Below are 21,251 nucleotides of genomic sequence, written 5' to 3'. Positions count from 1 at the left end.
TTTTTCCTCCCTCTCTTATTCCCTCCCTCCCTCTCCCTCCCTCCCCGAGCAGTCTGTGACCCATAGCGCTGTGGCCATAGCGTTATGTGTAAAGCCCATAGCGCTCCAGCCAGTAGCGCTATATTTAGAACCCATAGAGCTGTAGCCGATAGTTCTTCGTTTAAATTCAACCGCGCTAAACTGACAACGCTGTTTAAACCCGGAGGGGGACAGGCAGATCAATGCCTACAAACATATTCATCCAGATCTTGAAATTTAAAATACTAATAGATTTAATCTGCTATAATTTTTAGAGGCACAGTATGACTTTTTATATCCTTGCGTTTTTTATGCAACAAGATGAAACAGGAAGTCGGGCCGATTTAAAAAAAATCCGTATTAAACAAAACAAAATCGTATATTTGTATTCTTATCGCATTTCCATACAAAATAAGGAAAATCCATACTACTTGGCAACTCTGCATCAGGCCCTCGGGATTTATCAGCCTTCAGTCCCATCAGTTGACCCAATACTTTTTCTCGCCTAATGCAAATTTCTTTCCATATAACCATATAACAATTACAGCACGGAAACAGGCCATCTCGGCCCTACAAGTCCGCGCCGAACAATTTTTTTCCCTTAGTCCCACCTGCCTGCACTCATACCATAACCCTCCATTCCCTTCTCATCCATATGCCTATCCAATTTATTCTTAAATGATACCAACGAACCTGCCGCCACCACTTCCACTGGAAGCTCATTCCACACCGCTACCACTCTCTGAGTAAAGAAGTTCCCCCTCATGTTACCCCTAAACTTCTGTCCCTTAATTCTCAAGTCATGTCCTCTTGTTTGAATCTTCCCTATTCTCAAAGGGAAAAGCTTGATCACATCAACTCTGTCTATCCCTCTCATCATTTTAAAGACCTCTATCAAGTCCCCCCTTAACCTTCTGCGCTCCAGAGAATAAAGACCTAACTTATTCAACCTATCTCTGTAACTTAGTTGTTGAAACCCAGGCAACATTCTAGTAAATCTCCTCTGTACTCTCTCTATTTTGTTGACATCCTTCCTATAATTGGGCGACCAAAATTGTACACCATACTCCAGATTTGGTCTCACCAATGCCTTGTACAATTTTAACATTACATCCCAGCTTCTATACTCAATGCTCTGATTTATAAAGGTTAGCATACCAAAAGCTTTCTTTACCACCCTATCTATATGAGATTCCACTTTCAAGGAACTATGCACGGTTATTCCCAGATCCCTCTGTTCAACTGTATTCTTCAATTCCCTACCATTTATCATGTACGTCCTATTTTGATTTGTCCTGCCAAGGTGTAACACCTCACATTTATCAGCATTAAACTCCATCTGCCATCTTTCAGCCCATTTTTCCAAATGGCCTAAATCACTCTGTAGACTTTGGAAATCCTCTTCATTATCCACAACACCCCCTATCTTGGTATCATCTGCATACTTACTAATCCAATTTACCACCCCTTCATCCAGATCATTGATGTACATGACAAACAACAAAGGACCCAACACAGATCCCTGAGGCACCCCACTAGTCACCTGCCTCCAACCCGACAAACAGCCATCCACCATTACCCTCTGGCTTCTCCCATTCAGCCACTGCTGAATCCATCTTGCTATTCCTGCATTTATACCCAACAGTTTAACCTTCTTAACCAACCTTCCATGAGGAACCTTGTCAAAGGCCTTTCAGTTCATCTGTCTCCCTCGATCCTCTGTCCTCTAGTACATCTGGGAGATTGTTTGTGTCTTCCTTAGTGAAGACAGAACCACAGTAGCTGTTCAACTCTTCTGCCATTTCCTTGTTCCCCATGATAATCTCACGGGTTTCTGCCTTCAAGGGACCCACATTTGTCTTTACTAATCTTTTTCTCTTAACATACCTAAATAAGCTTTTTTTATCCTTCTTTATAATCTTGGCCATCTTACCCTCATACTTCATCATTTCACCCTGTATTGCCCTTTTTGTTACCTTCTGTTGTCCTTTGAACGTTTCCCAATCCTCTGGCTTCCCGCTACTCTTTGCTATGTTATATATCTTTTCTTTTAGTTTTATTCCATCTCTAACTTCCCTTGTCAGCCACGGTTGCCTCTTATTCCCCTTAGAATGTTTCTTCCTCTTTGGAATGAAATGACCCCGCTTCTTCTGGATTATGCCCAGAAATTCCTGCCATTGCTGTTCCACCATCATTCCTGCTTTTCCAGTCGACCTTGGCCAGCTCCTCTCTCATGCCTTCATAGTCCCCTTTGTTCAATTGGAACACTGACACTTCTGATTTTACCTTCTCCCTCAAATTGCAGATTCAAACTTATCATATTATGGTCACTACCTCCAAGGTTCCTTTGCCTCTAGTTCCCTTATTAAATCTGGTTCATTAGACAACACTAAATCCAGAATAGCATTCTCTCTGGTAGGCTCCAGTATAAGCTGCTCTAAGAATCCATCTCAGAGGCACTCTACAAACTCCCTTTTTTGGGGTCCAGAACCAACCTTATTTTCCCAGTCTACCTGCATGTTGAAATCTCCCATAACCACAGTGGCATTACCTTTGTAACATGCCAATTTTAACTCCAGCTGCAACTTGCACCCTTTTATCCAGGCTACTGTTTGGGGGCCTTTATATAACTCCCATTAGTGTCTTCCTACCTTTACACTTCCTCAATTCTATCCACAGCGACTCTACATCGTCAGTCCCTATGACACCCCTCGAAAGACAAGGACAACATCCCCAACAGAGCTACCCCACCTCCTCTATCCACCTGCTTGTCCTTTCTATGGGACGTATAACCCTGAATACTCTGTTCCCAGTCGCGATCCTCCTGCAGCCATGTCTCTGTAATCCCCACAATGTCATATCTACCAATCTCTAACTGAGCCTCAAGCTCATCCACTTTACTTCTTATACTTTGTGCATTCATATATAATACTTTTAATACCATCCTCACCTTTCACATTGATTCCTGTTTCACTTGGACATACTCTCCTATCCTTTTGTGAGCTTTCCTGTCCCTGTTAATTCTGCTTTCTTTCTTAACTTTTCCTTTTCTCTTTCCCTTTAACTCCATCCTTGTATTTCCGATTTGTCTCCTCCACCCCCGCCCCCACTATTTAGTTTAAACCCACCTGTGTGTGGGTGGACAAACTTGGATTGAGAGGGATATATAGGATAGGCAGTTAGAACTTTTTTTTTTCCCCAGTGGAACTATCAAAGACTAGAGGGCATAGCCTCAAGCTGAGAGGGACAAAATTTAAAGGAGATGAAAGTGGCCAGAATTTTTGTTTAGAACGGTGGTGCCTGGAATGTCTGCCATGGAGGTAGATTTGTTACTAGCATCTTATAGGCTTTTTAAAAGGAGCTCATGGATATGCTGGGTGTGGAGAGATATGGATCATGTACAGGCAGATGAGATTAGTTTAGCTCACTATAATGTTTGGTACAAAGTTGTGGGCCGAGGCCCTATTCCTGTGCTGGCAATGTGACCTTCAACCCTGTGAGGTGGCGGTTAAAGAAGAGGGGGACTTGTATTATTGATTGAGTAGATTACACAGTAGTAGGTTGGGGAGGTTAGGACTAGTAGTTTATTCCTTGATGCACAGGAGACCGAGAGTTGATCTTGTAGAGGTGTATAAAATCTTAAAGGAAATGGATAAGGGTATAAGGTTATTTCCCAAGTTAAGGGAAACAAAAATTGGAGGGAATAGGTTTCAGCTGAGAGGGAAAATCTGAATGGCAACAGTTTCACAGAGGGTGGGGTGTATGAAACTAAGTGCCACATGAAGTAGTTGAGGGACAATAACGACATTTAGATCGGTGGAAATATAATATAAACGACATTTAGACCATATGGAAAGGAAATGTTTAGAGAAATATGAATAATGCACAGACATATGAGCTGTGGTGCTGTGACTTGGTTGACATAGGGGTTGAGTCAAAGGGCCTGCTTCCATGCTGTATGACTGCACCTGGCTGGAATGCAGGCTGTTGCTGAATACTGTCAGCACCTACTTCACTACTTCATGTGTTGACAGATTGCTGGAATCCTTTGGTCTCTCTCATCATCAGTTGGATGCTGTCTTCCGTTACTTTGCCTGGCTGCACAGCTTTCCTCCGTGCAAACTCAAGAATCAGCAACCACTATAGAAGTCATTACCATGGAGACATTTCTAAGCTTAGAAGAGCAGAATAGAAAAGATAGTAGCTTCCATTACATTCAACAGGTGGGGGATGAATGAGGATGTAGGATCAAGCCATTTCTAAGCTTAGAAGAGCAGAATAGCAGCTCGTAATGCTAACTGTAGGTACTCTGGAAATCCGGTAAACTCGTGATGTTTTTTCAACACTGTGAAAAATGTCCACGTGTAAAAAAATACTCGTGATGAAATTTAAAAAAACTTTTTACTCGTACGAGCCGCTACGAGACATCCACGAATTCCAACGGACCCGCTACGGACATTCTCCAAGTTCGAATCAGTGGAAAACTCGGGAGAACTCTTGAATTACCTCGTACAGTGGGACAGGCCCTTTACATAGTTGCAATGTTTCCCTCAGTTAGTAGCCCAACACCAGCTCTCACAGGCAGCGCCTCTGCACCAGACACAGGGGCAAATCCTGGATCTTTCTGGCCATCAGTGCAGAAGGACTCTCATAACCACTTTTAGTGTTGATTCCATAATGACTCATTCCTGAAAGAGCATCCTGCAAACTTAGCAACATACCGCACAATCTATTAATAAAGACCCCTAAGCAGCAGTTACATTTATTTTTGTTAGATTAATTACCCATCAGTAGGTTCTAACATGCGAGGACTGATGTGGTTCCACTGTGGTGTTTTGGTATCAGGAAATATGATTGAAGATGGAGTAGTTGGGTTCGTTTGAAGTTTGAAAAAATCATCGCTATCCTCTCGGCTGCCAGAAAAGCTTGGAAGCTGCATATAGTTACAAATGGATAAAAAGAGTCGGCTGTAAATTTGCAGATCTGAAATTTGTGATCTAAATATTTACATTTATGCTGCAAATTAACTTAACATTTAATAATTTGCTTCATGATGATTGCCTTCGTGCCATTTTAAATTTATTCATTCCAGTTTATATAACAATGAGTTAGCTTCTAATATTCTGTATTGAATCATCCTGTATATGTAGCTAAATATGCAAATGGTGGCCTTAAAAGAGCCACGTTCTGAGTTCCGTTTGTTTACCTCCAAAGGCACTAGAAATGTTATTGTAAACCTATTATCTAATTGGAGTTGTATATGGCCTACATGCATATATTTTATTTACCATGTTGTATGCCATGTTGTCCAACATTTTGAGTCATAAGAACCTTTTGGGTAATAACGCTCAACTATTTACAATTTTTAAATTTATTTTGCATTTAAACACCAAAAAGCCTACTGCCATATAAAGCAGGACTTTCACCAAAAACACATGAGAAGATTGCAGTGTAGGTTTACATCTGATGCATCTGTACATTTGTAAAATTGAGGGATTGGTGACTGAAGCCTATATAAATGGGACTGCCTAACAAAAACCATCAATGAAAAGATAATCTGACTTTTGATTCTAAATGAAAAAAAGAGTAGTTGGTACCAATTCGGGCACAAGATATTGTCTGATTAATATTACATGACTAAATGTATTTTATATGCAAAATCTCGGTGGATTAATGTACTGTCTCTTCCTGATTAAACTGCTTAAGCCATTGTGAGTAATGATTTGCTGACAGTGCTCTAGCTGCTGTTTATTTCACATTCCCATTTGATATTTGATCATATCAGCCCACCAACTCACACTGGTTCACAGAGCAATCCTAAACCCACAGTTTTTTTTCCTGAAATCTATTCTCCCCCAAATTCCAACTCTTCCTTGATTGTACAACACATCTACAGTCTAAGTGCAACTTACAATGGTCAATTATCCTCCCAATCTGTAAGTCTTTGTGATATAGGAGGAAAGTGGAGCACCTGGGGGAAAACCAGAGCACTCCAGTTTCATCCTGCAACCCAAAGACAAGGGGAGAACAGTTAATTCTATATTGTCAGCATAGGAGTTGAGGACTGAACCCGGGTCGTCAGAACTATGAGGCAGCAAATCTACTACCTGAACCACTGTTTCACCTTAAATTAACAATTTGTGTTTTATACTTGCCTATCTAATACCTTGGATGGCTGAATTGGATGTTAAATTGTGTGGGATAGAGGATAATCTCCTCATCCTTTATGACAATAGTATTTACAGCATAACCCTTGTGAGGATTATAATTATGTTTCTAATTGTCATGCTACACAAACTGTAGGCATGTGCAGACTATAGACATGTCTATCAGTGCTGTTCACAATCCTTCAGATGTATATTCACTAATGCCATATAAAATTGCAGTAACATATCTCGCATTGATAAACCAAACCCAATAGAAATAGCAGGGGACATTAATTTAGATTTCAAAAGAATTTGGTTATAATATTTAAGCATTTAAAAATATTTAAAGAATATTTTATTCTAAAGAGTGTCCCTAACCTTTATTCGCTTATGTTCAAATTCTGTGTCATTGAAAATGTCTTCATGTTCATCCTTTGGCATATGTTCCAGGAAGGATCTTACTTGGTGCTTTCTTTTCAGTGTTCCAGGCCGTGCTATGATTTTTTTAGGTTCCTCTATAAAGCATAACATTTATTGAATAATTGGGCAGACAAAAAGGCACATCTTTGATTATCTTACCTAATCATGCAACTTTTTAAGCACAGGCAGATTAATTTTCATAATCCAATAACACTCTCACAAAGAAGGTATTAATATAAAACCAATTGCTGGCTATATGTAGTTTTGGGAGGTTTTATTTTTAAATAAATCTGCACTTACAGGACTTAAATTAAAATATTAATTAATTGCTTTCTATATTGTAAAGTGAATAAAAGGCTCTAAAGAAGCACAAGAGAAATGGAAATATTCATAATGTAATAGAGTGTCTGGTAGAGCACTTTACCAGATAGTTAACCATTCTCCCCTAACTTTCAACACAGGTTTTAATACAGAAACAAATTGTACATATCTTTTCCAGAGCAACAAATACAGTATATTTAAAATAGCTAATGGCCCCAGGAAACAAAGGAGAGGACAAAGAAATGTCGTGGAAAAGGGCGAGTGGGACAATGGGGGTGACCTAGAGCCAAATGAGGGGGCAGAAAGCCCACAGGAAAAGTATGCTGGAGGAGAGAAAAAGTGTATTGAACAAAAGCAAGAAGAGAAAGAATTGGAGCAGCACAGTGGCACAGCGGTAGAGTTGCTGCCTTACAGCGCTGGTGACCCGGGTTCAACCCCGACTGCGGGTGCTGTCCGTAAGGAGTTTGTACGATCTCCTCATGACGGTATGGATTTTCTCTGAGATCTTCGGTTTCCTCCCACACTCCAAAGACGTACTGGTTTGTAGGTTAATTGGCTTTGTATAAGTGTAAATTGTCCCTAATGTGTGTTAATGTGGATGGTATTAATGTGCGGGGCTTGCTGGTCGGTGCAGACTCGGTGGGCTGAAGGGCCTGTTTCTACGCTGCATCTCTAAACTAAAATGCAAGAATGGTGACAGGTATGCAAAAGAAGTGTATTACACAGAATCTTAATGGTGGAAAATGAGAAGGCATTGAGGAACAGAAGAGGAGAGTGGCATTATTGCTGTTGAAAGTACGATGGGGCAAATCTAATGGTGATAATGTGGGGTGGAAGTGTTCGGTTACATCTGGAGGAACTAACTTTAAGAAAAACTGGATCATGGAAAATGTTCAACGTAAGAATTGTATTCTTTAAAATTTTTGGCAAAAGAATCCAGTAATTCAAATTTTTTTAAATAACAGGGAACTTTGGTTGCGTTTTTCATCATTTCCTCAGAATCGAAAGCACATACTCCTTTGCTCATAAAAAATGATAAAATGAAGAGTGGAGAACACTGGTTGAAATTGGATATAAAAAAGTGCATCAGTTTCTGCAGCAATTGAATTGAGATTAGATACCTTTTTCTATGGATAATATATGCTCTTAATAGCTGATGGCTAACTAAGTTGCTAAAGTATGAGTCAATAATCATAGTGGAAAATGAGTTGATGACTGATGGAAAAAGGCATTGTTTTCCCCCCAAATGTTTACAAATGGGGCATTTGTATTCTAACCTTGCTTGTTTTTATCACTGGAACCTTTATTCTTCTTCTGTTTCACTTCAGTTTTTTTGCACCATTTAGGCTGTTGCTCAGCTAGGTACTTTTGTTGGCACTCCTCAGCAGAACGTGTACCAACGGATGCTGCAACGTTTTCCCAGAAACCATATTTATGTTTCGGAAATGCTGCAACTGATCTATTAGGAAAGACATAATGAAGAAGTAAACACATATTAAGATCATTTTTATAAATTGTGAATTCTCCATATATTACTGGAGTGAAGCAGTAATAAATCAAAGGAGAAAGTAAGTAATATAATAAACATAAATAAGAATGTGGAGGCACCCATGCTAAAGTGTCAACTTTAAGACATTAGATTTTTTCAGTTCGATCAAAGGGGGTGGATATAAAGACAGCAGTGTAGAAGTTGCTCCTTTGAATAAAGAAGGCAATAAAACGGGAGATTTCTTTACCGTAACAAGTTTAAATTGTGCTTACTGGGGAAAATTGTACAGCCAAAAGTGGAGAAGAATATCCAATTTATGAATTCTGTTAAATGCTCATTACACTGATTTGCATAATTCTTGCTTCATTAGTCAATTTATCAGGACAGTAAGAAAGTGTAGTTCTTTTGGCTTGTTCTTATATTAATATTCTGAATCAATGATGAAATTGGGGGCCAATGTGCTGTGTAATAGACAGCGTATGCATTATGTACTTGGTGGCTATCTGTAATCGAAGATCACTCTTATTCATGAAACCATCTAAAATCCCACAACTCTAATTCAGTGAGACACAGTTATGAACTCTAAAGAAGGGTCTCGACCCAACACGTCACCCATTCCTTCCCTCCAGAGATGCTGCCTGACCCGCTGAGTTACTCCAGCGTTTTGGTTCAACCTTCGATTTATACCAGCATCTGCAGTTCTTTCCTACACATAGGATCTTCCTCTTCCAAGTACCAACTGATTTCTGATTACGGCAGAGATTAATAGTCGATCTGGTGATTTTCAAAAAAAATGCCAAGAAAGGCAAAGACCATCTTAGCAGGAAGCTCACAGTGATGTGATAGATGACAAACATCTGAAGGGAAATGTCAGCATTATTGGCAGAATAGTCTTATGAGATAACAAAATGGTGCCATTAGCTAGTGAGTATACATAGGAGAAACAGTCAGATGGCTAACCAATTCTGAATATTTTGAACTGCTGCTATTCCCTTCTTTAATGCCGTTATTAAATGAGGACATCAGCCCATTACACTTTTTTCACTAATCTCTCAATCATTGATAATATGAGCTTAAGTTCATGTTTTTCCACAACTGCAAGTTATATTTAGGATGAGAGCTTCAATTGAAAAACTGGCATCGAAGGCATATCTCTGCCCACTCTCCTAACCTGTCCAAGTCCTTCTGCAGAGGCATTGCTTCCTATACACAGCCTGCCCTCCACCTATCTTAGTATCATCTGCAAACTTGGCCACAAAGCCTTCAATCCCCTTATCCAAATCATTAATATACAACGTGAAGAGAAGTGGCCCCAGCACAGACCTTTGCGGAACTCCAATAGTCAACCTGAAAAAGTGCCTTTCATTGCAACTTTACCTTTTGCCATTGAGCCGACCGATTATCCATACTAGTATCTTCCCTTTAATACCATGGGCTCTCATCTTCCCTAGCAGCCTAACGTGTGGCACATTATTGAAGGTACGTCCCTGTTAATGAAGGGCAAGGCAGGCAAACGTAAGGAAGCTTGGCAGACGAGGGAAATTGAGGCATTGGTCAAGAATAAGAAGGATGCGTGGGACAGGTATAGGCAGCTGGGATCAAGTGTATCCCTAGAGGAGTCTTGGGAACTAAGGAATAAACTAAAAATTGAAATCAGAAGGGCATAAAGGAGCCAGGAGATAGCTCTGGCAGTTTGCATTAAGGACAATCCCAAGAGATTTTATAAATACATAAGGGAGAAATGGGTAACTAGAGAGTGTGGGACGTCTCAAAAATCATAATGGTTCCTCCGTGTGGAGCCAGAAGAGGTGGGCAAGGTCCTCAATGAGTATTTCTCCTCTGTATTTACTGAGGAGAAAGATAGGATGACGGAAGAACTAGGGGCAGTCAATGGAATTGTCTTGAGAGCCGTCAGTGTTACATTTGAAGAGTTGCTGAAGGTACTATCGTGTATGAAGGTAGATACATTTCCTGGGTCTGATCAGATATATCCGAGGACATTGTAAAAAACTAGAGGCAAATTGCAGGAGCCCTGGTTGAAATTTACGAGTCGTCTTCTATACAGGAGAGGTACCGGAAGACTGGAGGGTGGCAAATGTTGTGCCTCTATTCAACAAGAGCTGCAAGGAAAATGTTTTGAACTAAAGGCCAGTGAGCTTGTAGTCGGAAAGAAACTAGAGAGTATTCTGAGGGATAGGATATACAGGCATTTAGATGAACAAGGCTGATTAGGGATAGTCAGCATGATTTTGTAGGTGGGAGGTCGTGTCTCACAAATCTGATTGAGTTTTTGAAGACATGACCAAAAAGAGCAGAGCTGTAGATGTGGTATATATGGACTTCAATAAAGCATTCGACAAGGTTCAGCATGGTAGTCTGCTCTGGAAGGTTAGATCGCATGGGATCGAAGGAGAGATAGCTGAATTAATAGAAAATTAACCATATGACCATATAACAATTACAGCACGGAAACAGGCCATCTTGGCTCTTCTAGTCCGTGCTGAACACTTATTCTCCCCTAGTCCCATCTACCTGCACTCAGACCATAACCCTCCATTCCTTTCCCGTCCATATACCTATCCAATTTATTTTTAAATGATAAAATCGAACCTGCCTCCACCACTTCCACTGGAAGCTCATTCCACACAGCTACCACTCTCTGAGTAAAGAAGTTCCCCCTCATGTTACCCCTAAACTTCTGTCCCTTAATTCTCAAGTCATGTCCTCTTGTTTGAATCTTCCCTACTCTCAATGGGAAAAGCTTATCCACGTCAACTCTGTCTATCCCTCTCATCATTTTAAAGACCTCTATCAAGTCCCCATTTAACCTTCTGCGCTCCAAAGAATAAAGACCATAAAGATCTTTACCAGAAGCTTTCCCGTTTAAAGCAGTCTTTCAACCTGGCCCACCTTGATCAGACAACATTATCTGCCCCAATCATCATCAGTCCAGGCAGCATGAACTTGCATCAGCATACCTGATCTAAAGGTATTAGCAACACACCCATGCAGACTGTAATAATACTAATATTTCTCGTACAATTCACACTATTTAATAGAGGCAGTGTCCAGAATGCCATGCTTAATGGGCTCAAGCATTTGCCAAAAACATTTACAATATCTTGTTGTTTTGATTTTTATTGAAAGGTTACTAAGATAAATTATCAGCAAGAAATTTATTTGAAAAACATATAATAGTATTGAGCATAAAATCAATACGGTAATTGAGCTCTTACTTGTGCAGACAGTGGAGTTCTTTCTTAGTCCAGTGTACTGCTTCAGCATCATCAACCGATGGTAAGGAATTGCATAGTCTTTGATCTTTCTGCCCAGACCTAGTACAGGTTTCTGAGCCTGTATCTGTTGTTGATCTATTTTTTGGCATTGCCTTTTGAAAAGATCTTGCTGAATGTTTTGGTTTTCCTTCTGTGAAAACTTCCACCTCATTTGTTTCAGTTTGCAAAACATCTCCAGTAGATGACAGGGCTCTATTGAACTGATTTTGGTGTTGTCTTTTTGAAGATCGTTGGTTATACTCTGACACACTAGTTCCAAAGTTGTCATCATTTAGTTCTGCTGCACCCATTTGATAATCCTGATTTGTTTTAATATTAGCATTTAAGCTAAGTGCCTTGTTGATGATCTTGCCAATGTCCTCCTTGGTTGGAAGTGATACCGTCTTCTCAGATACAAATTGATTTCTCATTGAAGGAGCAAGTTTTGATTGAATCAATGACTCTTCTGATTGAGACTCTTTGACACCAATACCTCCCTTAATTGCCAGTCCTCGGTTTTTCTGATTGACACACTGTTTGGAATTCATTCTTTTTAATTTTCTTCTAATGTTAATCTTGATATCTTCATTGGATGTAAAAGTCTCTGCTGATGAAAGCAAAGGTTCATTTTTTTGGAGTGATTTTGAAGAGTGATTTCCATTTTCATTATGGCTTTGAGAAACATATTTTTCATTGAAATCCTCCATTTCAGATGATTCTGTCATTTTGACTGGAGATACATTTCTCCCATTTTTGCTGTTTTGGGTATTGTGTTGTGTTTTTGCTTTTTTAGATGTTGATTCGCTTGATTTTATTGTTCCATTCCTTAACTTGCTAAAGTTCTGAAGTATTGCTTTCATGGGTCTATCGTTAGATTTGTCTTCAAACATGTCGCTCTCACGTGTATCCCCTATTTCAGATGATGTATCCACATTTACAGAGATCAATTTGTTTCCTTTCTTTGTGTTCTGCTGAACATTGTATAAACCCCCATCTAATTTTACCATTTTGTTCCTTAGTGTATAAGGATCACGAATTGGGGTTAAAACAATCAATGGGGTTAATTTACGATGATTTCTATGTTTTCTTATTTCATTATTTAAAGTACTTCCGTCCGATTTTAAAGTGGCCTCTCGTGTCAGCTTTTGTGGCTGATTTTTCAGACTATATTTCACCTGTTGCTTTTTGGATTTTTCATTTGCAATTGTTGTCCCTTTAGCATCTCTTTTAATCTTCAAAACATGATCTATTAGAAAACATACAAAATTTAATTGTAGATTTGGTATTTAAATACAGTGAGCATCTATTGGAAATTATATGTTTTGCAAGGTCTCTTATAAATCTCTCCCCTCTCACCATAGGCCCACGCCCTCTAATTTTAGAATCCTTTACCCTGGGGAGAAAGACTGAGTGTTCACTTTTGCAGAAACCTCATGATCATGTCACCCGTCAGCCTCTTTCACTCCAAACAAAGTCCCAGCCTACCCAACCTCTCCCACAAGTCCAGGTAACATTCTGGTGAATATCTTCCTACGCCTTTCCAACTTAATTATATATTACCTAAAGTTGGATGACCAGAACTGAACATAATACTCCAAGTGTGGTCTCACACTTTTGCTTAGAAAATCATGTGTTTTACCATTGTAGAGCACAAAATCAGCTCTGGATGGAGGAATCAGTTGGGGAGAAAGAGAAAAAAGGCACACAAGAAGCAACTTCATAGCTGTACATAGAATGTAACATGCTAACATATATTTGGCACCTGAAAAAAGGTACCACGGTAGTGTACTTACTTCTAATAAATAAAAATTAAAAAAATTTAAAAAGCAACTTCAATTTCTCAGGGAGGACTTTGACATTGTTATTTCTTAAATTTACATAGAAATCAAAACACAAAAAGGTCAATTTGTTAATTGTTCTGCCAGCATTAAGCACAGCACATGCTTCCTCCAAACCTCATTCCTCACTTAACTCATTAATACGTACTTATTTTCCTTTCTCCTCCATATATAGATCTAGATTTCTCTTAAATGCATCAATATGATTGATAATATCTCAACAATGTTTTTATGACATAGAAACATAGAAAATAGGTGCAGGAGTAGGCCATTCGGCCCTTCGAGCCTGCACCGCCATTCAATATGATCATGGCTGATCATCCACCTCAGTATCCTGTACCTGCCCTCTCCATACCCCCTGATCCCATTAGCCACAAGGTCCACATCTAACTCCCTCTTAAATATAGCCAATGAACTGGCCTCAACTACCTTCTGTGGCAGAGAATTCCAGATTCACCACTCTCTGTGTGAAAAATGTGTTTCTCATCTCGGTCCTAAAAGACCTCCCCCTTATCCTTAAACTGTGACCCCGTGTTCTGGACATCCCCAACATCGGGAACAATCTTCCTGCATCTAGCCTGTCTAACCCCTTAAGAATTTTGTAAGTTTCTATAAGATCCCCCCTCAATCTTCTAAATTCTAGCGAGTACAAGCCGAGTCTATCCAGTCTTTCTTCTTATGAAAGTCCTGACATCCCAGGAATCAGTCTGGTGAACCTTCTCTGTACTCCCTCTATGGCAAGAATGTCTTTCCTCAGATTATGAGACCAAAACTGTAAACAATACTCCAGGTGTGGTCTCACCAAGGCCCTGTACAACTGCAGTAGAACCTCCCTGCTCCTTTACTCAAATCCTTTTGCTATGAATGCTAACATATCATTCGCTTTCATCGGGGGGGAGAGTGCAGTGGAGAGATAAGTTTTTTTGCCTTCCATCACAACGATGTGATGGATGTTTGTGTAAACTGTGTTGTGTCTCGGGTCTTTTTTGTTTTGTAATGTATGGCTGCAGAAACGACATTTCGTTTGGACCTCAAGGGGTCCAAATGACAAATAAATTGAATTGTATTGTATTCAGTGCCTGCTGCACCTGCATGCCTACTTTCAATGAATGGTGTACCATGACGCCCAGGTCTCGTTGCATCTCCCCTTTTCCTAATCAGCCACCATTCAGATAATAGTCTACTTTCCTGTTCTTGCCACCAAAGTGGATAACCTCACATTTATCCACATTATACTGCATCTGCCATGCATTTGCCCACTCACCCAACCTATCCAAGTCGCCTTGCAGCCTCCTAGCATCTTCCTCACAGCTAACACTGCCCCCCAGCTTTGTGTCATCCTCAAACTTGGAGATGTTGCATTCAATTCCCTCGTCCAAATCATTAATAAATATTGTAAATAGCTGGGGTCCAAGCACTGAGCCTTGCGGTACCCCACTAGTCACTGCCTGCCATTCTGAAAAGGACCTGTTTACTCCTACTCTTTACTTCCTGTCTGCCAGCCTGTTCTCTATCCACATCAATACTGAACCCCCAATACCGTGTGCTTTAAGTTTGCATACTAATCTCTTATGTGGGACCTTGTCGAAAGCCTTCTGAAAGTCCAGATATAACACATCCACTGGTTCTCCCTTATCCACTCTACTAGTTACATCCTCGAAAAATTCTATAAGATTTACCTTTCATAAATCCATGCTAACTTTGTCCAATGATTTCACCACTTTCCAAATGTGCTGCTATCCCATCTTTAATAACTGACTCTAGCATTTTCCCCACTACCCGGTTCTTCTCTCCCTCCCTTTTTAAAAAGTGCGGTTCCATTAGCTACCCTCCAATCCTCAGGAACTACTCCAGAATCTAAAGAGTTTTGAAAAATTATCACTAATGCATCCACTATTTCTGGGGCTACTTCCTTAAGTACTCTGGGATGCAGCCTATCTGGCCCTGGGGACTTATCGGCCTTTAATCCATTCAATTTACCTAACACCACTTCCCGGCTAACCTGGATGCGCTCAGTCTCATTGAAACAAAGGTTCTGCCATCAACTATTGCACATTTTGTTTTCAAGAATATTATAGGAAATAAAATATCAAATAAAAGTTTTAAAATCTGTGGAACTATGAAACTGAAAAGATGAATGTGCATTACTTAAATAATTACAGAAAAGTTACATTTTCTTACGTTTATTGTTCCTTCTATTTGAACTTTCTGCAGGCATTTTTGAGGTCAAGGGGCTTCCATTTCGGTCATTCCCTCCCTGAATTTTTTTGTATAAAAACAACAAAAGTTACTTTAATGTCATAGATAATTGTTGTCTATTTATTTATTTAAAAAAATTATACTCACTGTATTCAAATAATCAGTTCCACCCTTCATGACAGTAACATTCAAGCTGTTGTCAGTCACCATTCTCTGCCCCCGCCAATACTCCATTGGAGCCTTAATGCAACGACCACTACGACTGTATTGTGTTTTCATGGAAATGTTACAATCTATTTAAAAACATTATAAATCTACATAAATATATATAAAAATAAATTAACATTAAACATTGTGAAATAGTTAAATGGCAATACCCGCAACCCCACCTTTCTCCAACCCTGCATTCCTTTGTGATACAATACTTTTGGTTTGGCATCGCTGACATTATAATTACCAAAGTCAAATCATTAATTCTTTTGCTTAAAGCAAAAACATAACTTCTAGGTTTCAATATACTTGTTTTTGGCAGATTTGCATATTCTACTCAATTATTGATAAAGCTGTGAAATAAAATAACAAACTACTGGAGGAATCTAAGCTAGATTTAGTACACATCTTGGTACAGAAGAGGGACAGGGCCTTTGGCTCATGAGTGTCGCAGATGTTGCCAAATTAAACTAATTTCTTCTGCCTGCACATGATCCACATCCCTCTTGCATATTAATGTGTCCATCTCAAAGCCTCTGAAATGCTACTATTATATCTTCTTCCAGGGCTACCCCTGGCAGTGAGTTCCAAATGCCTCTGCCTGACATATTAAGCATTTGCAGCAATTTTTGTTCTTATTAGATAAGTAAAGAACTTCAGCTCCAAGCGTCCCCAGAATACAGGGTACACTCTGGGTTCCTTATTTAAACAAAGATGTACTCTACTGGGAGGTGATACATGAAGGTTTCACCAGTATTGATTCCCCAACTGCTTGTGGGGTGGGGGAAGAATGCTGATAAAGGGGTATGAGCCTGCTCAATGTGTAGTTTAGATGAATGGGAAATGATCTTAAGATACCAAGATGAAAAAATATCCAAGAACATATTTACGTGATCGGCAGAAATATTTGATATGATACATCAGACATTTTAGCAAAAAATTCAATAGAACTAAAAATGTAAATTCAAAATTGGTTGCAGAGGCTACCGAAAGTAGGGAAAATTTGAATGTATTTTGATGAATAATTGCTAATTATGTAGTTTTTGGGCATCCTGGACTTGAACGAAGGAATAGACTACAATCATAACAGAAATACTAAATGAGGCACAGTAGGTGTGGATGGAAACTATACAGACGCAGAAAAGAACAAAGACATAATTGCACAAATTCTCCAAAGTCAATGAACAGATTCAAGAATATTCAAATAGGCTAATGAACTTATCTCAAGGCAGTTGCAATGCAAAAAGAAGTTTGCTTCAGCAGTAACTTGTAAAGGGATACACGGAACAAGTGAACAAAATTACAACTGATACGGCTCCAAGTGGGAAAGTGCAAAATGTATATTGGACTATATAAGACTAATCAGACAAGTTTCTTAAAGGTTAAAAACCAGGAATTATGTAAGTACAACTACATTAATCACCAAAAGTCAAGCAAATTAAGTAACAAAAATGAAATGTCGATTATATTTTAAGAGCTCAGGGGTAAACATGATTTCCAACATACAAAACCGTAATGATTATCTCTAATCAGCCTCTGTCTATCCAAATACACATGTATCTTATCCCTTTGAATCCCCTCCAATAACTTACCTACTGAGTAGTTAGGCTTACTGGTCAATAGTTCCCAGGCTTTTCCTTACAACCCTTCTGAAACAAAGCCACAATATGAGCCAGTCTCCAGTCATCTGGCACCTCACCCTGTCTAACAATGAATCATATATCTGCCCCTGCAATTTCTCGAGCTTCCAACGGTATTCTTGGATATATCTGATCAGGCCAGGAAGATTTATCTACCTTCATACGCTTTAGGACGTCCAGCCCCTCCTTGTCCGTAATACTCAAAGCAATTCCATTAACCTTCACAGGTTCCCCATCTTCATGTCTGTCTCCACAGTAAAAACAGGAGAAGTACTTGCAAACCTTGTTCATCACCTGCGGCTCCTCTCATAGATGATTGCTTTGGTTTCTGAGGGGCCTTATTCTCTCTCTAGTTACACTTTCGCTTAATATGCTTATAAAATATATTTTAAAATACCATTGGATAGTGGTTAATTCATGCAACATCCTATTACTACCAACAGTTGTACAAAGGTACTCAAGATACAGTGCATTCATAAGCCAATTCATAATTAAGCACACACCAGCTGATCAAATAACTCATTATCAAAAAGTATTTTTCTATCTTGAATATATTTTATAAATGACAAATTAAACATTCACAGGAGGATTAAAAAATTAGTATTTCCTACTGTACAGCCAAGCCATTGCTGTTCCACTAAAACCTGTATTAGAAAACAACAAATGTCTCCATCGCCACATCCTTTGGTCACCTTTACATCCTTTGACTACCTCGGCATTCCTTCTTTTTACATTGCAGTGACATGGGCAATTACTCCAAGTACAATGAGCCCACCTTTGCTCTACAGTTTGATGCACCTAACCATTTTGTTCATCTCCAATTTAAATAGTTGGCTATTTTCTAATGATGACCAAATATTGTACAAACTTACCATTCGCATATTTTTTGTGCCCTTCGTTTGCCATCCTTTGTTTAGCCAGCTTGTGCCTGGTAGTCGGAGTCTCATCCATCTCAATTGAGAGTATATCTTGTGATTTCAGCAATTTCATTGAAGATAACTTTTGAATTCTGTCTCCGTTATCCTTTTTTATGTCTGGATTGTTAGGCTTTTCGCTAAAAATAACAATTACAGCAAACTAAAAAAAATCAAGACATTTATATTTTCTATATTGATTTTTCAAACTGGAATAATTTATTTACGTACCTTTTACTTTCAAGGAGTTGTTCAATACGATTCTTCCAATCCAATGGAAAACCATGACAGAAGCGTTTTAACAATGTGCCAGAGATTCCTGTTTTTGAAAAATAAATCTATTATTCCAAAACAAGAATTTTCTATTCTACTCTGTGATGAGCAATTGTCTCAAATAAATAAATAAATAAATAAGTGTGTGTGTAAGCACATGGTATTGGGGGTTCAGTATTGATGTGGATAGAGAACTGGCTGGCAAACAGGAAGCAAAGAGTAGGAGTAAACGGGTCCTTTTCACAATGGCAGGCAGTGACAAGTGGGGTACCGCAAGGCTCAGTGCTGGGACCCCAGCTATTTACAATATATATTAATGATTTGGACGAGGGAATTGAATGTAACAGCTCCAAGTTTGCGGATGACACTAAGCTGGGGGGCAGTGTTAGCTGTGAGGAGGATGCTAGGAGGCTGCAAGGTGACTTGGATAGGCTGGGTGAGTGGGCAAATGTATGGCAGATGCAGTATAATGTGGATAAATGTGAGGTTATCCACTCTGGTGGCAAAAACAGGAAAGCAGACTATTATCTAAATGGTGGCCGATTAGGAAAAGGGGAGATGCAACGAGACCTGGGTGTCATGGTACACCAGTTATTGAAAGTAGGCATGCAGGTGCAGCAGGCAGTGAAGAAAGCAAATGGTTTGTAAGCATTCATAGCAAAAGGATTCGAGTATAGGAGCAGAGAGGTTCTACTGAAGTTGTACAGGGTCTTGGTGAGACCACACCTGGAGTATTGCGTACAGTTTTGGTCTCCAAATCTGAGGAAGGACATTATTGCCTTAGAGGGAGTGCAAAGAAGGTTCACCAGACTGATTCCTGGGATGTCAGGGCTATCATATGAAGAAAGACTGGATAGACTCGGCTGGTACTCGCTAGAATTTAGGAGATTGAGGGGGGATCTTATAGAAACTTACAAAAGTCTTAAGGGGTTGGACAGGCTAGATGCAGGAAGATTGTTCCCGATGTTGGGGAAGTCCAGGACAAGGGGTCACAGCTTTAGGATAAGGGGGAAATCCTTTAAGACCGAGATGAGAAAAACATTTTTCACACAGAGTGGTGAATCTCTGGAACTCTCTGCCAGAGGGTAGTTGAGGCCAGTTCATTGGCTATATTTAAGAGGGAGTTAGATGTGGCCCTTGTGGCTAAAGGGATCAGGGGGTATGGAGAGAAGGCAGGTACGGGATACTGAGTTGGATGATCAGCCATGATCATATTGAATGGCGGTGCAGGCTCGAAGGGCTGAATGGCTTACTCCTGCATCTATTTTCTATGTATACACACACACACACACAAACATATATATATATATATATGTATACTATATATATACACACACATATATGTGTATGTATATATATGCACACACTCACATATATATACACACACCCATATATATATATACACATACACACACACACACAATCACTTTACTTTCTTCAAAGCATGTTAGCAGCTATCATTCTTATCAACTGAAGATAGACACAAAAAGCTGGAGAAACTCAGCAGGACAGGCAGCATCTCTGGAGAGAAGGAATGGGTGACGTTTTGGGTCGAGACTCTTCTTCAAACTGGTTAAGAATTAGGGAAACAAGAGATATAGACGATGATGTAGAGAGATAAGGAACAATGAGTGAAAGGTATGCAAAAAATTAACGATGAAAAAAGGAAACAGGCCGTTGTTAGCTGTTTGTTGGGTGAAAACGAGAAGCTAGTGCGACTTGTGTGGAGGAGGGATAGAGAGAGAGAGGGAATGTCGGGCTACCTGAAGTTAGAGAAATCAATATTCATACCACTGGGCTGTAAGCTGCCCAAGTGAAATATGAGATGCTGTTCCTCCAATTTGTATTTAGCCTCACTATGACAATGGAGGAGACCAAGGACAGAAAGGTCTGTGTGGGAATGGGAAGGAGAAATAAAGTGTTTAGCAACCGGGAGATAAAACTAATAGAAGTTTAAACCAGCATCTGCTGTTCCATCCTACATATTAATCAAGAATAGTATCTCTTTTAAGATGACAATTTTATACCGTACCAACTTCATCAAGATACATTACTTTCTACTCTGGTCATCATAACAGGGAGGGTTCAAAAATAATAGATTTATTAGGATATCAGATATGGGGGGTTGAACCCATCTGCAAAGGATGAAAATAATTTTGTTTATATTCTAGGGAAAAGAGATTGGGAAATGGAGTAATGAATGACTGTAAAATTTTGGAAACTTTTAACACAGCAGGGCATGTATTTTCACTTTATGGAAAAGCAAAAACAATCTGTCGTAGTTTAACTTAGTGTAAAAATACAGCGTGGAAACAGGCTCTTCGGCCCGCTGAGTCCTCGTTGACCATTAATCACCCGTACGCTAGTTGTATCCTATACACTAGGAGTAATTAAACTACAAACCTACACATCTTTGGAATGTGGGAAGAAACCGGAACATCCAAGCAGTTACAGGGAGAATGTACACAGACAGTATCTAACCTGGGTTTCTGGCTCTGAGGCAGCAGC

The 21,251-nt window shown here is 39.5% G+C and overlaps 2 protein-coding genes across 4 annotated transcripts in view; one reads left to right on the top strand and one right to left on the bottom strand.

Moving 5' to 3' along the window:
• Positions 1–21,251, top strand: part of LOC116977076 — an 86,176-nt gene that overhangs the window by 23,545 nt on the left and 41,380 nt on the right. The gene's annotated exons all lie outside the window — the stretch shown is intronic.
• mis18bp1 (MIS18 binding protein 1) overlaps positions 1–21,251 on the bottom strand; it is a 57,057-nt gene that overhangs the window by 11,242 nt on the left and 24,564 nt on the right. Inside the window, exons 7-14 of the mRNA XM_033027339.1 lie at positions 18,702–18,789; positions 18,429–18,610; positions 15,854–15,999; positions 15,689–15,764; positions 11,631–12,915; positions 8,183–8,364; positions 6,543–6,679; positions 4,803–4,951 (exon numbers count right to left, since the gene is read on the bottom strand). Coding sequence (XP_032883230.1) covers positions 4,803–4,951; positions 6,543–6,679; positions 8,183–8,364; positions 11,631–12,915; positions 15,689–15,764; positions 15,854–15,999; positions 18,429–18,610; positions 18,702–18,789 — 2,245 coding nt within the window. The remainder of the gene's footprint in view (positions 1–4,802; positions 4,952–6,542; positions 6,680–8,182; positions 8,365–11,630; positions 12,916–15,688; positions 15,765–15,853; positions 16,000–18,428; positions 18,611–18,701; positions 18,790–21,251) is intronic.

Source organism: Amblyraja radiata, chromosome 9 (assembly GCF_010909765.2).
Source record: "Amblyraja radiata isolate CabotCenter1 chromosome 9, sAmbRad1.1.pri, whole genome shotgun sequence".
NCBI classification, from domain to species: domain Eukaryota; kingdom Metazoa; phylum Chordata; class Chondrichthyes; order Rajiformes; family Rajidae; genus Amblyraja; species Amblyraja radiata.
The sequence above is the reverse complement of the archived record's forward strand: the minus strand, read 5'-3'. Positions and strand labels throughout refer to the sequence as shown.